General features: G+C 38.3%; 1 protein-coding gene across 3 annotated transcripts in view; it reads right to left on the reverse strand.

Moving 5' to 3' along the window:
- Positions 1–1,171: 1,171 nt before the first annotated feature.
- Positions 1,172–14,998, reverse strand: part of LOC149251013 (uncharacterized) — a 138,717-nt gene continuing 124,890 nt past the window's right edge. The window contains exons 4-7 of one of the 3 annotated variants that reach the window (XR_016266853.1): positions 8,721–8,748; positions 8,560–8,618; positions 8,366–8,474; positions 1,466–1,564 (exon numbers count right to left, since the gene is read on the reverse strand). Coding sequence is in view for 2 of the 3 variants with exons in the window: in XM_089459299.1 (XP_089315425.1) it covers positions 1,483–1,564; positions 8,366–8,474; positions 8,721–8,748 (219 nt within the window). In the remaining variant the exon portion in view is untranslated. Of the gene's footprint in view, positions 1,565–8,365; positions 8,475–8,559; positions 8,619–8,720; positions 8,749–14,998 lie in introns of all 3 variants that reach the window. The other 2 variants (XM_089459299.1, XM_089459300.1) reach the window with 2 other exon arrangements.

Raw genomic sequence — 14,998 nt, forward strand, 5'->3', positions numbered from 1 at the left:
CTAGGAAGTACCGTAGGCACTTGGTGGAGGGCACTTAGACCCTGAAGCTTGAGATCATCTGACATACTTTTAACACTTGACCCACACTCATATGTTGAGCATCCAAGCTTTGTGACCACATTGGCACACATGAGAGTGGGTCGTAGCACACAATTAGAGTTGGACAACAAACAATTGTAGAAGAGGAAGTGTTGGACTAATGTCTTGTTGGAAAGCACATTATCTAGAAGGGCAGACATTGAGCCCAAAGAGGATCATACTTTTGGAAAGCATTTCACTTATGGTTTGATAAACCTTAGTTTGACACATATACATCTTTGTATTGTAGGGCATTGCATGTGGAGTTGCTCTTTTGGTTACTTGTATGAGTACATTTGTATTTTATGTTAGCCTCGCTCGCGAGTCACTTGTATATACGAGAGAAGAGAGAGCTCTTGTATTCATTATTATCATTACGAGAGAAAAAAGATATCTTGTATTCATTATTATCATTATACTCTAGTTGATGGTCAATGCTAAAAGAATCAAAGCCTTACCCTCTCGTATATTGTTAAGTCATCAACTGAGGCTAAATTAACAGCCTTTAACATGCCTATCTAAGGTCTTGCACATCTCCCAAAGTGTTTGCTACATGAATAACTAGTTTCGAAGGTATTTTTCAATGTCAACCAATAAACATTTATCCATGCCTTTGTGTTATCTTGTTTTTGATGAATTTAGTGATGACATGAAATATAACAAGGTATCTCACATCGTACTATGAACTTTCAATAACTTACATTATTTGCATATTGCTTGTTTGTCATTATGAATCCACACACTAATGCAACCTCCAATTTGATAGAGGTCAATTTATAAGGCCACTAATGTTAAACTCCAAGAGTTAGATCAATAGGAATTGGTGTGGGCATTGGTAATACAAACATGTTTAAAAGCCCATAAAGTAATGTTTAAAATCTATTGTGAGATTACCATAGTTTAACTTATTAAGGAACACGGGCAACTACAATACAAGTTTTCCTGCATTTCATCGAATATACTTCACCAAATCTTTGATGACAAATGGTTGGTCTGAAAAGTGAAAATGTGTTATATCACCCAGAAAGCCTACATAGATAATACAGATGATTGATAAATAGGGAATAACACCATAGTAGTAACGTAGATCAAATTACCAGAGGATAAAACGCCTTTTTGTATTCTTATGTGCAAATGTATCTCTAAATTGAACTTTTCCCTTACAACGTCCATAATATCTATGTTCGAGTTCATGTACAGCATTGATAGATTTGTACATTGCATTTGAAAAGATAGTGAAAGCATGAGAAAACAAAAGAGAGCTATATGGACAACTATCAGCTCATTAAATTCTCCAATAGAAACTCCCAAATGGAAAAGAATAACCTTAATAAATTGCTCCATGAGCATTTGAATCATTAATATACAAGGCAACAACTGTTAGTCATATTCCCCATTGTATGTTCACATTAACTTGGAAACTACACGACAAGAGGTCCAAAAGGCAACAGAAGCCGCTCTAATCAAAGCAGGATTTTGGTAGATCCTGCAAAAATGATGAATTAGCAGTCAGATGCTGACGAGCAATGCATCCTTGGAAATTTTCACCAGATACGTTATCAAGGAAGAACAACAAAATCACAAAATTAAGCAAACGATAACATGCATCCTTGGAATTTTTCACCCAGTCATGTTATCATGGAAGATAAACAAAAGCACATAAATGCAATGTCACCATTGCTTCCAAGTATTCAAACTCCTTGAGATAACATAACTGAACTTAAGGAGCTAAGCCATGTCCAGAAGATAATTTATCCACTAAGCAATCACTGACATACGCAAATAAAATCCATTATCCCAACCAAAATAACATTTTGGGTCATAATATAACAGACTACTTAGTCAAACAGTATGGCCCTACTCGTGTCAAGGATTGTTTTTTAGTCATATTTTTTACTTATTTCCTTACAGGTTTACTCAAATTTGTGTAGGCACTTGAATGCAGAATTTTCCATCCAAATTCTGCATCCATGGAATTTCCACATGCATAAGGTCTATAGCAGTTGGACTAGAGGCTTCTGAGATCCCCTTGGTGGACAGTCTTGCTTTCAAGAAGGGTTTCAACTTTCTACCATGATTTGATGCAGTTTAGACCTTTGGAGGTCACCTTTGGGCATGGTTCACATTCCCCAAAAAGTAAGAATTACATATATGGAGCCATATTCTTGCATACGTGACTTATATATACATTGGCAAGACAAAGGCAACCCTAAATGGAGAAATGCTTTGGTTGGTATCAAAACATGTGGCATGAGGTTGCACATTTCAAGGTCAGAGATATCATCAAGGGTGGTCAACATTGGAGTGCAAATCATATTTTATAGTGATCTTAATTGAAGAATAACGATTCTCCATGAGGGCCTGGTAGCTTTGAGGGGTGGTTGAAACAACCACTGCCCATGGACTGCATGCCTGCATAGAGATCCACCTTTCCAAGGATATTTCAGCTTTTGAAGGGATCAAACAGTGCTATTTGAGGAGCACCCAAACGGACACATGGTAGCAAGAACCTTTCCAAGTCAAACATGGCCACAATATGAGGAACACTCCACTTTATGAGGATTTCAAGAGGGCTTCACATGACTTTTTATTAATATTATTGGATCAGATCCAAATCCTTCTAGGGTTCTTTTATAATTTTTCCTTGGAAGGAATTTGAAGGTACACTATAAAATAAGTACTATCTCTCACTTCCAATTTGGGATTTCACAGTGGGAAAAACCTTACACAATAGCACTGGAATTTGAAGATGTTTTTGGGGCAAATCTAGAGCTTTATTTGTGGAAATATTCAGGGCTGCTATATTGTATTGTAAATCCATTGTTTCATATTTGTATCTTTCATTTTGTACTCTTGAGGCCCTTTAATTTCAAATCTAAATTATGTTATGTACGGGGGCTGTTATTCAATAGAAAATTGTCTTTTTACTTCATATTTTCAGCTTTGAAATATTTGGATACAAGTATTGGATGGGGTATTGTGGCATCTTCCTAGCATATATACTTGGCTGTAAATGCCAATTGCAGATCTGTTAAAGCTTGAAGTACTGCCAGAAATCATGGGTGCAGACAAGGATGAGATTTGGTCAACTAATGGTGGAACTTAGTCGCAAGGAGTTGCTTATAAGCAAAATGAAGGTAGCCTGCAAAATAGAACTGTTATTAAAGGTCAAGGCATGCAAGCTAATAGCATCAATAGTTCTATTTTATTACCAGAAATAAACCACACTGATAGTACGGTATATTCCTCTGTCAATAGAGATAGTGCTCAGCCTGCCAATAAGAAAAGGGTGCCCCGTGGTACAAGTTTAGACTATAACTAACTTATGAAAGTAAGTGAAAATTCCTCAGATAACATTACAAGGACACCTGGACCCACACTGTGGTTGTCAGTGCCATCATCGGAGTGACACTGGAAGAAAGGTGTTGTGGTTCAAAATAGATGCTTGGAACTAGCACATAAAAAGCTTCCAATTGTATCACAGTGACCATCTGGCCAACCTCTGTTGGGATCATGATTTCCTTTACACAAAAACCTGCAGGTGTCAGTGAATGAACGCGTCACCAGAGTTAACGGATCCTTGAGAGGAAATCGGATCCTCGAGAGGAAATTAGCTCAATTCCAACAATCTCCTGCCCAGCGTGAGCCGGGGGTGTTTCAAACTCAATACCCTTTGCTCTGATACCATTTGTAAATGAAGGCAGAACAGAACTTCCAATACCGGAACATGCAATTGCTTGAGAACAAGGAATGTCAGGAAGGGGGAACTGTAATGTCCTCTTCTAATTGAATGTCCCAAGGAGGACAAAGTAGCCTATCTAACCCCTTATGCTACAGTCTTTTGTAAAGGGGGGAACCCATTATTTGATGTTATTGGGATAACATCACATAATTTGGGGTAAATGAGGGAAACTTGTAATAACAGCCAAATTTGGGGTAAATGGAGGCAAAATTGTTAGCCACTCAAATTCAAATTAGGAGGGAAGACCCCAAAGGAAATCTATAAAAAGCAGAGAGGATAATCATTTTTATCATCATGGTTTGTTGATATTCTGATTTGTGAACTAAGGCTCTTGAAGGGTTTTAACTTTTAAGACCACTTATCTCTGATTGGTTTTGGTGGCGAAAGATTCCACCCTAGCCAATCATTTCCCCTTGTTCTATTTGGCATATTTTTCTGTTGCATTATTCATCTGTTTGTGGCGATCAAGGGAGAAATTCTGTGACATGGTTTGTTTGGGCAAAAAAGGAGCAAATCTGTGACGTGAAGCCTGTCTAAAGCATTTCCAGGGACAGCGAGGGTCGAACCTGGGCAGCAAACAGCCCTGAAAACCCTCCCTGAGGCATGCAACATGCTTCAAGGAGTTTCCTGTGGCAACAAATTCATTTGAGAAAAAAAAATCTTGGCAGCGGAGATTTCCTAGGCCCCTACCTGAGGCAACAGCCACCTTAGAGAAGCGTTGCAGTACCAGTGAAGCATTAACTAGGACAGCAAAACCCTACTGAGTCAGCAGCCCACTTCAAGTGTGTATTCTGTGACAACAAGGGTTTGTTTAAGCCCTGCTGGGCTAAGGATTATCCTGGGATGTTCCTCACTGGCAGCAGCACATCTTGAGACCTAAGTTGCACAAAACGGGGAAACGGGTACGAAACGTGAACCCCCCCCCCAAATTTTGGAAACGGGGATATATATATTAGGACATTTAAGAGATATGTGCAATCATAAAGCCTACATGATACATTCTAATTTATTACATTATGATTAAATTGTCAATTGTCAATGCATAAACTATAAGTCTCTAAATTTACATCACATTTACTCACGAATGATCACATAATGAAAATAGCAATATCCAAAATCAGCCACGAGAAATTTCTAATTTCTTGTCTTGTGCTTGATTGGGAGTCTCTTCCTACATAGTCGAACGACCTTAGTGCTCTTGATTAAAATATATTTTCCATACCCTAGTACCTTACGTGCTCTTGATTATTGGGAGTCTCCCTTGCATAGAGGGCTCGGTTCTCTTGATTAAATACAAGTTCCATACCCTAGTACATGACAAAATCCAATGGAAACATTGCAAACCCCCCAATCCTGAAAAACAGATAAGTCAGATGGATTTTGAGTGAGATCTAAAATTCTACTTTCTCCATATGAAATCCAATGAGGGCCAAACCACTCAAACATCCTGAGTCATTTCATGGTAACGTAAAAAATTTAAGTAAAAGGATGAAAATGAAAAATAAAGGAGAATGTTCTTAAACATTACCATGAACTGCATATCAACACTAGGGCCATAGGCTTGAACATTAGGCTGCCCCACTCAAAAAATCCTCTTTTTTATAACTTGAGAGGCATTTAGAAGCATCCAGAAGATATTTTAGTCGCCCAATAAAAAATTAGAAAAAAAAAAATTAAAAATACAAGAATTTTAAAAAATACAAGAAAAAGTCAAGTTAGAAGAGGAAACTCCACCATACAGCCTGGAAATGCGTTTCTGGCCATACTGGCCATGTTTCCTCCTTGAGAAACGGGGCAGTACAGCCGGAAACGAGTTTCCAGGCCGTACAGTACGAGTTTCCTCATTTCTGTTTCGTTTCCAGCTGGAAACGGACCCTTCTCCAATGTTTCCTGCAACTTAGCTTGAGACAGATCAGAGGACTTGAGAACATACCTGGGTCAAGAATCTGCCCAAATTTGTGACAGGAGCCCCTCCTGTGGTCTGGTTGGGACAGCGAGGTCTGTTTAAGGCAGCATAGGGCTGATTCAAGAGCAGCGGCATCAACTCTGTGCATATCTGTGGCAGCAGGACAAATCTAAGGTGTGTGCACCAGAACACCTCTGTGGCATAAACTGTGGCAACAAAGTCTGGTTGGTTGGACAGAGGCAGCTATTACTGTGACTGGTTGCAAGGTCAGGCCAAGAGTAGTAGGCTAATAGCGTTTGCTGATAAATTAGCAATTGTTGTGTATCTAAACTGTAGTGTGAAGTTTGGAAGGACTGTGGATTTAAACCCAGTATGTACTGTTGGATTGGTTTTGTGGAAACAAGTTGTTGGTGGAATTAAATGATTGATACACTGTTTATTGTATTAAATATTGTTTATTATTGAGAAAAATTGAAGGAACACCGTGATACTAGTTAAAATACAAATTTTTCATGTGCTCTTTTCAACCTTAAGGTCAAATTTTCCCTAAGGGATATGCAACTTGCAGCAGATGGAACACTACTTGGTGACTGAGCCATGATTTCTGTGGAATGAATAAGAAAATGCTGCTGTTGAAAAAAAAAGATCTGGTTTGCTAATCTGCCTTAAAAGCACTTGGAATCCTTCAAATTTTGATTTAACCCTTTCACCTTCACAATGACAGACCATGAAAGCTCCTTCCCTGCAGTTGAACTTGAAAGTGAAAATATGAAGTGAAAACATTTTTTAGAGGTCCCATGGCTTCTTTCCTGCAGAAACGTGTTGGACACATCATGACATGTGTCCAACACATGTTTGGCATGTGTCCTGTGCCAAACATGTCCTAGTGTGTCACATGTCCAATGCATGGGATAAGACACGGGTCCCCTGAGAGCTGTGCCCCATTGCTTAGGATGTGATGTATGATAACCAACAATAGTCAGTTAATAGTCTAGTTTGTAAAATTATAAGTGATAGATGGTATAAATATTGGTTGGTATTAGCCTAATATCAACCAGCTTGACTCTAAAAGACAGTAAACCAGCCATTGAACCAGTTGGGCAACCAAGTTCATTCCAAACCAGCCAGTTTGATATGGAACTGTTAAAAGAAACTGGTTCAACTGATTCCTCAATGGACTGGCATGGCCTCAACCACAGCAAAATACTGGAACGATAAAACAATAAAAGAGCAAAAACAACCTAAATCCCCTACCCACCATCCCCCAAACCCAAAAACCATGCTATATAAGGGGTGGATAGATTTGGATGATGATCCACTAGTAGCCCCAAACATGGCAACCACTAAACACACTACTGCTAGTCTCAACCAGAGCATGATCCTGTATTTCATGATGAGGATCCCATTCACAACAATGGGATGACTTTGATGATTGATAATGTAGATAATTGATATGTTCTAAAAAACCATTACACTTTGACCCTAAAATACAGTAAACAGGCCTTTGAACCAGTTGGGCAACTGGTTTCATACCAAACCAGCCAGTTTAATATGGAATCGGTAAAACCAGCTGGCTCAACTGATTCCTCTGTGGACTGGCACAATCCCAACCACAAGAAAATCCTGGAATGATAAAACAATAAAAAAAAATGCCCTATAACCCCCCACACGCCATCCCCCCAAACCCTAAAACAATGTTATATAAGGTGTGGATGGGCTTAGATGATAACCCACTGGTAGCAGCAAACATGCCAAGCACTAACCACACTACTACCAGCATTGCCGATGTCCAAGTTTGAGCCAGAGTATGATCCTGTATTTCATGATGAGGATCCCATTCCCAACAATGGGAAGACTTTGATGAATGATAATGTTGATCAGTGATATGTAGTAACTGGTAGCATGTTGTTTCTTAAGCTCTGGACTCTGGAGGTCATTTACTGTCTCATTGTTTCTCTTTTGTTTCAAAAATGCATTGCAATCACTACCATTTAGCTATATTCACCATAACATGGAATATGCATGAGCAGAGTTTGTATATTTGGTTTCCAATGATTTGGATTTGCAGTCGTGTAGATAAATATTTTTTTGATTAAATTTTTAATACTTTATGTATTTTTTAGTAAAGCAGTTCATAAACCAGTTGTTGGCTGATTCCAATCTGATTCTGACCCAAAACTGCTCTGAACTTCAACCAATTCCAAGGCCTATTCTGACTTTTAAAACATGGTGCAAGACACAGAATAGGCTTCAACTGGCTGTCATAACATTTTCTGAATAATCTTCATTTCTGGTAGGCATATACACAGTCAAGTGTTCAACCTTGTTAGAATCAGTCTTGAAACACATCATCTTTTAGAAATTAGGAGCACTGACCACCGAAATTTACTTGTTTAGTCAGATCACCAAATCAAACTAGAGTGCATCTGACATTAAAATTAGGAGCACTGACCACTGAAATTTACTTGTTTAGCGAGACCACCAAACGAAACTAGAGTGCATCTGACATTTACCTGCTATAAATCTCTCCCAAAAATGTACTTTACAGCTAACATACATCCAACCTTAAGGAAATATTAAATCCAAAAAAGTATAAAAAATAAAACATCAAATATTTTAAATGAAGTCAGATTTCTTACCCAACTGCAGTAGCACCCCACGAAACCACATTATATATAACTTTGCTGCTATCCCACATCTTGCGAAGCTTCCCTTTCTTTTTAGTTGTAGAAAATGTTTTGCTCAAAGCTAGATGGAAGTAAAGAAATTAGTAATTAAACAGAAGTACAGATTAATAATTAAACAACCTTTAAGAAAAAAGTTTGCAGTTTACTTTCTTCCATGGCTCCTGGATGTGACACTTGACTGGGAAGAACAAGTAAAATGCTGCATCTTCGATGTAGAAAAAAAGAAAACAACAGCGGCACAAGTAAAAATATTTGTCAAACTGAAATAGTCTAAACATTTCTACTTCAAGAAGAGCACAAGAATTACCTTTTTGAAGTTGCTTCGGTGTTAGTTCCTGTAAAGAAATTACACGAGTTAAGAGGTTCATTAGATTAAAATTCATGAGTTGTACTTTGAAGATAATTTTATCAGGTGACTGATGCTCACACAAAGTTGCAGGAAATATTCATTTGCCATAAATTTGGCTCTTGTAAATCCACAGATCAGCATAAAATACAGTTCATTACTCTACTGAAGATGTGACAAAGCATCAAATGGGGCCGTAATAAATTGTTGTAAAATTGCATGATTAACAAACAGGCAAATTATAGAAAAAATAAACAGATAATGTGCCCAGAAATTGTCAATGGAATAATCAGTTTGCCATGGTCTCTTGCAGGCTAACTTCAAAAGAGGATGAAACACGTGTGATCTAATATTCCTGATAACCAAGCATTTAGTTTTTACAGTGATCCATGCTTTGTCATCTCCTACTGTACCTGAATTCTGCTTATATATGGCATTGCCATGAATTTAGAGGATGCTGGGGGCAGCTAGGGCACAAACCACCCAAAAACTGCCTTAGTTGCCTTCTACCTTTCTACATGGTTTATTTGTTTTCTTTCTTTTAGGTTTGTTTTAGACTTTGTTATTGCTTTAAAATAAATGACACATACAAAATTACAACTATGCCAATGGTCTAGGTTGAATCCCACTCATATGCACATTGATACATAACATCTTGCAACAATCACCACAAACAAATACATTACAATAAATGCCACAAACAAATATGCCAATGGTCTAGGCTGAATCCTACTGGTGATTGTTGTTAGATATGATGAATCAATGTACAGATGACTGGGATTCAACCTAGACCATTAGTATATCTGTATATGACATTTATTTTAGTGTATTTGCTTATGGTGATTGTTGTGAGATGTTATGATTCGATTTACATATGACTGGGATTCTAAGTCACATGACACAAGGACACGGGACACAAAGCCACGAAAATATGAGTATCTGACACATGACACAGTGACCCCCTAGAACATAACACAGAGGACACGTTATATATATATATATATATATATATATATATATATATATCTCATTCAATTTGAAAACTAAAACATGTACATGATGATGAAACAAATTCAATCATATATTATACATACAATCATGATTCATAAATGATACAACTAGTACTTACTACTACATCAATGACGAAAAATTAACAAACACAAGAAATTAACCATAAACTGCAGTTTTCTCATTAAGTCATCAAAATCAAAAAGTATGACATAGTAATTGAGTCTTGAATGCTAATGGAAAATAGCAAAATACAAAACACAGTAGATACTAGAACCGTAGATCATGATGGAAGAATCTCATTGGCTATAGCTCATAAATATCAAAATCAGTATCACTACCACCACTGCTCTCTTCTACATCATCCTCCTTTGTATCCAATGTAATTCCTACATCTGCTAGTGTGGAGGATGACCCCTCAAGAATATCACCATCATCAAAAGTGACAAGCTCTAGCACTGGCACATTAAGATCCAAATTGGCCAATGCCAACTCAACACCGTTGTCCAATGCCATCTCACATCTTTGTCTTTGCATTCAACCACTCCTTCTACCTATAAATAAGACGAAGGTTGATGTTCACATCAAAGCAATGATAGGGTCCATGATCTTACTAGTAAGATCTACCCTCTGCCACCAAGAATCATCTAACACGGTATCCTTGACTCTTTTTGAGGTTGCGTGATTTGTCTTTCTCTAAAAAGACCAAAACTCTAAAACTAACCATGGCCCCAAGAGTTGTCTTGACCTTCCTCAACCTCTTTAGCATGATGAATTTGGAGGCAAACCATGTATCTGCAATCTTTGACAATGATAGATGTGTGTACTTTTTGAAGGTTGCAAGGGCATTAGCATGACTTTGTCCAATGCAAGGTGTCCAAAATATTTGTTGATATTTAGCTTCCACAATCATGCCAACAACCTTGCAATTAGGTGCATTGTCTGTAATAATTTGCACACAAGAATCAACACCTACTATTGATTTGGGGTAGCATCGAATGTGCTCTAGCCACAAAAATTGGTGGAAAGGCTAAGGCACATGAGATCTCCAATACCCAGAAAGGGTTTGGGTAGATTCTAAACAATTTGGGAGATATTAAAATAATTAATATTTTTAATGGAGTTCCTAAGTAAAACTTAGGGAAAATAAAATATTAATGTGAATTAATATAAAACTGTGTTAGAAGGGTCCAAAGGTCATGGATCAAGCCAGACATAATCTTAGCCGTTGATTAGGGACTTAATCTCGGCTGTTGATTTGTCAACGAGAAAAGTATAAGAGGAGGCTTGAGGGTCACTTGGAACATACACCGAGAGAGACCCGTCAGTTCAATTTCTGGAGCGGGGTTAGTTGAGAAATTGAACCAGTGGTCTCGTGAGCAGTCAGGAGGCAGCAAGTATGGAGCAGAGAGGCGGGATCAGCCACTGGAGATCAGCGTTGAGGCAGGAGAGGCATACGCAATGCTTTTCAAGCAGACACAGAGGCAACAGAAGACTGCGCAGTCACTCATTGGGCCTGCGTGGGTGACGCAGAGAGGCCTAGGGCTGACGCAGAGGGTTTGAGAGCCACGCAAAGGTCAATCGGGCTGATGATGGGATCGGGATAAGTGCTAGAGAATTATTTCTCTCTGTGGGTAAGCCAGTTTGGACACTGTTGTACTGAAGAATTGTTGAATAATAAAATCCTCCCTTGCTGCACCAGTTTTCCCACATTGGGTTTTTCCAGGGACTGTTGTCCAAAATATTTGTGTCAATGTGTTAATCCCACTAAGTCATGGATCAATCCATATAGCTTACAGGAATGCCAAGGCCGAAGGATCCGACAAGAAGCATGTCCATCATCATCATGCCCGAACCACTTGTGCATATGTTTGTTTCTGTATTACGGTGTGATATCTGCAACATTATTTATTTTAATGTTTATTGAAGTAATTTCATAAATAACTTATTGTGGAATAAGTAGGAAAAATAAATCAATTGTTGCAGTGATAGAATTTTCACATAGTATCAAATCAAGTAATTGGAGACAAAAAGGGAAAATCACTTATGGGTCGATACCACAATGCAGAGGCATCCACATTAGGGGACTCACACAGATTTTTAGAAGATTGCACAAGAGAAAGAGATTTTGATTTCTCTATGCTGGCTTCCAGGTTGGAAGAAGAAGTAGCGTGTATGACAAGTGTTGCATCATCAGAAGTATGGTATATAGACAGTGGAGCTTCATGGCATATGACGGGAATTAGGGAGTGTTTTTCAGAATATCGAGAAGAGAAAATGAACTTTCAGATCATCATGGGGAACAAGGCAAAGTGTACTCCAGTAGGGAATGGTACCATAGTTTTTCAAACAGAATCGGAAGAACGGTTTCGTGCTACAAATGTGTTGCATGTACCAGGATTGGGGATGAACTTACTTTCCGTGTCGCAACTACAAGGCAAGGGCTATGACGTCTACTTCATCAAGGAGAAGGTATACGTCAAACACCCGAGCTGGAAAAAGAAAGTGCAGATCGGGATCAAAAGTAATCCGTTGTATAGATTGCAACTAGAATCACCAATGGCACTAATAGGCATTCATGGAGATAAGGACCTGAACGAACTATGGCACAGAAGAATGGATCACTTGCACCATGGAGCTCTGAGAATTCTCAGGAGAACTGTAACAGGAGTTTCGGATCTGAGTACAGAACAAGATGATGTATGCAGGGGATGTGCTCTAGGAAAGTATGTCAGGGCAGCATTTCCTAGGAGCAAACACAGGGCCAAGAGTGTACTAGGATTGATACACTCTGATATCTGCGGACCTATGTTCGTCAAAGCTCTCAGTGGTGTTGAGTATTTCCTTACCTTCATTGATGACAACTCAAGGAAAACTTGGATTTATTTTCTGAAAACCAAGGATGAAGTTTTTTGTCGATTCAAGGATTTCAAGGATCTGGTGGAGAATCTGACTGGGAAGAAAATAAAAGTTTTACACTCAGATAATGGTGAAGAATATGTTGATATGGACTTCATTGATTTTTGCGCTAAGGAGGGCATCAGAAGAGAATGGAAATCTCTATATAATCCAGAGCAGAATGGGGTAGCAGAAAGAAAGAATAGGACTATTGTAGATTCTAGAAGCGGCTAGGGCCATGATGTATGATCAAGATATGCCAAAATTCCTGTGGGACCACAAGAACGAATAGGACTATTGTAGATTCTAGAAGAAGCTAGGGCCATGATGTATGATCAGGATATGCCAAAATTCCTGTGGGCAGAAGCATGCAACACAGTTGTCTATGTTCAGAACAGGACTCCTCATCGGGCAATGGGCAGGATTACTCTAGAGAAAGTCTTAGCTTCATTTGGTTGTCCTTGGTGTGGCCCTTCACGTCTTTTCATATGACACGATCACGATGTTAAGATACCATGGGCTACTACCATGGGTTGTTTTTAAAACCTCCGTAAAATGTTCTCCACGTAAAAAGTAAAACATATTCCTTTTGTTTTTTTGTTTTTCTTTCTTTTTCCTCAACTTTTTAAAACACCATGGGCAATTACCATGGGTTGTTTTTAAAACCACGGGCTTCTCCACGTAAAAAGTTTTAAATATACTTGGTATGAGATTTTGTATCCGTTTTGTTTTTTCATTTACTTTTTTTTCTTCTTCTTTTTTTAATTTATTTACTTATATATATATATATATATATATATATATATATATATATATATATATATATATATATATATATATATATATATTGGTTATTTTATTTTTTATGGCCAAATGCCTAAAAAAATGAAGAAAAGGAGAAACTCCCAAATTCTGAGCAAAAATGCTTCAATTGTACGGCACCAAGGTTGACAAATTTTGATAGCCAAGAACCTGGATTGGAGAACGAGCTCTATGCACCGGTTAAGCAACCTAGAGGACCGAACTCCTCTGATACCAAATGAAGCAAACAAAGTTCCTTTTGTAGATTAATTACTCCAAAAAACTTGCAATATGAAATTATCCATTGAGAATATAAATATTATATTAAATATATGAATAAGAATGAGAATGAATGATTTACAAATGAGAATGAGAGGCTTGCTTATATACCAAGCAAGTGTCTCTTCATGAAGAGTCATGTCTCAATTAGACATGCCTCTTCAACCTAATTACTACTTAACTAATAATTATTTATGCTTATTATCATTTATATTATTTTACATTATTTATATATATTTTATTCGTTACAGACACCTGAAGTCAATCATTTCAGGATATTTGGGAGTCTAGCATATTGTCGCATACCCAAAGAAAAGAGGAAGAAGCTGGATCAGACTGCAAAAAAGGGATATCTAATAAGATATAGCGAGAACGCTAAGGCATACAGAATCTATCTTCCAGGGAGCAGGAAGGTAGTAGTACGACGAGATGTAAAGTTCATGGAGGACAGGACTTTCAGAAGATCTCGCGAGATGCCTTCTGAGGAGCAATCGAAAGAGGAGTCGTTGGTTAAACCTCTTCAACCAACAAAAGTAAAGAATTCTTCCTCAAGACAGGAAGATTCTCAGGATGAGGAGGAGGAGCGAACAGAAGCACCTGTTGGCAGAGGAAGAACTAGCAGGGAACTTCGTTAGATTCTACAAGATGCAGAGGACTTCATCGATGCGCCAAGAAACAATAAGAGGGAGCGAAAACAACCAGATAGATATCAGGCATTAGTAGCTGAGGATGGAGAGCCTGCCAGTTTCAAGGAGGCAGTTGAACATCAAGTTTGGCTAGATGCGATGTTAGAGGAATACAACTCCATTATGGTAAACGATGTCTGGGAGGTAGTGCCAAGACCTCAAGACAGATCAGTGGTAGGTTCAAGATGGATCTACACGCTACAGACGATAGTGTTGAGAAATACAAGGTCAGGTTTGTGGCTAAGGTGTATGCTCAAAAAGAAGGGATTGACTATGAGGAGACCTTCGCCCCGGTAGCCAGGTATACATCTATTAGGACCATGATATCTCTTGCAGCCCAGATGGGATGGGAGATCCATCAGATGGATGTCAAAACGGCATTTTTGAACAAGGTAATAGAAGAGGAGGTATACATTGAACAACCAGAGGGCTTTGAAACTCATGAGAAGATGTCTCATGTATGCAGATTGAAGAAAGCCTTGTATGCGCTAAAACAGGCACCGAGAGCATGGTATGGTCGTATAGATGGCTACTTGCAGAAGATGGGGTTTGTCAAGAGTGACGTGT

This window comes from Pinus tabuliformis, chromosome 7 (genome assembly GCF_031772625.1).
Source record: "Pinus tabuliformis cultivar Carrire ecotype Pingquan chromosome 7, CPIR1, whole genome shotgun sequence".
NCBI lineage: Eukaryota > Viridiplantae > Streptophyta > Pinopsida > Pinales > Pinaceae > Pinus > Pinus tabuliformis.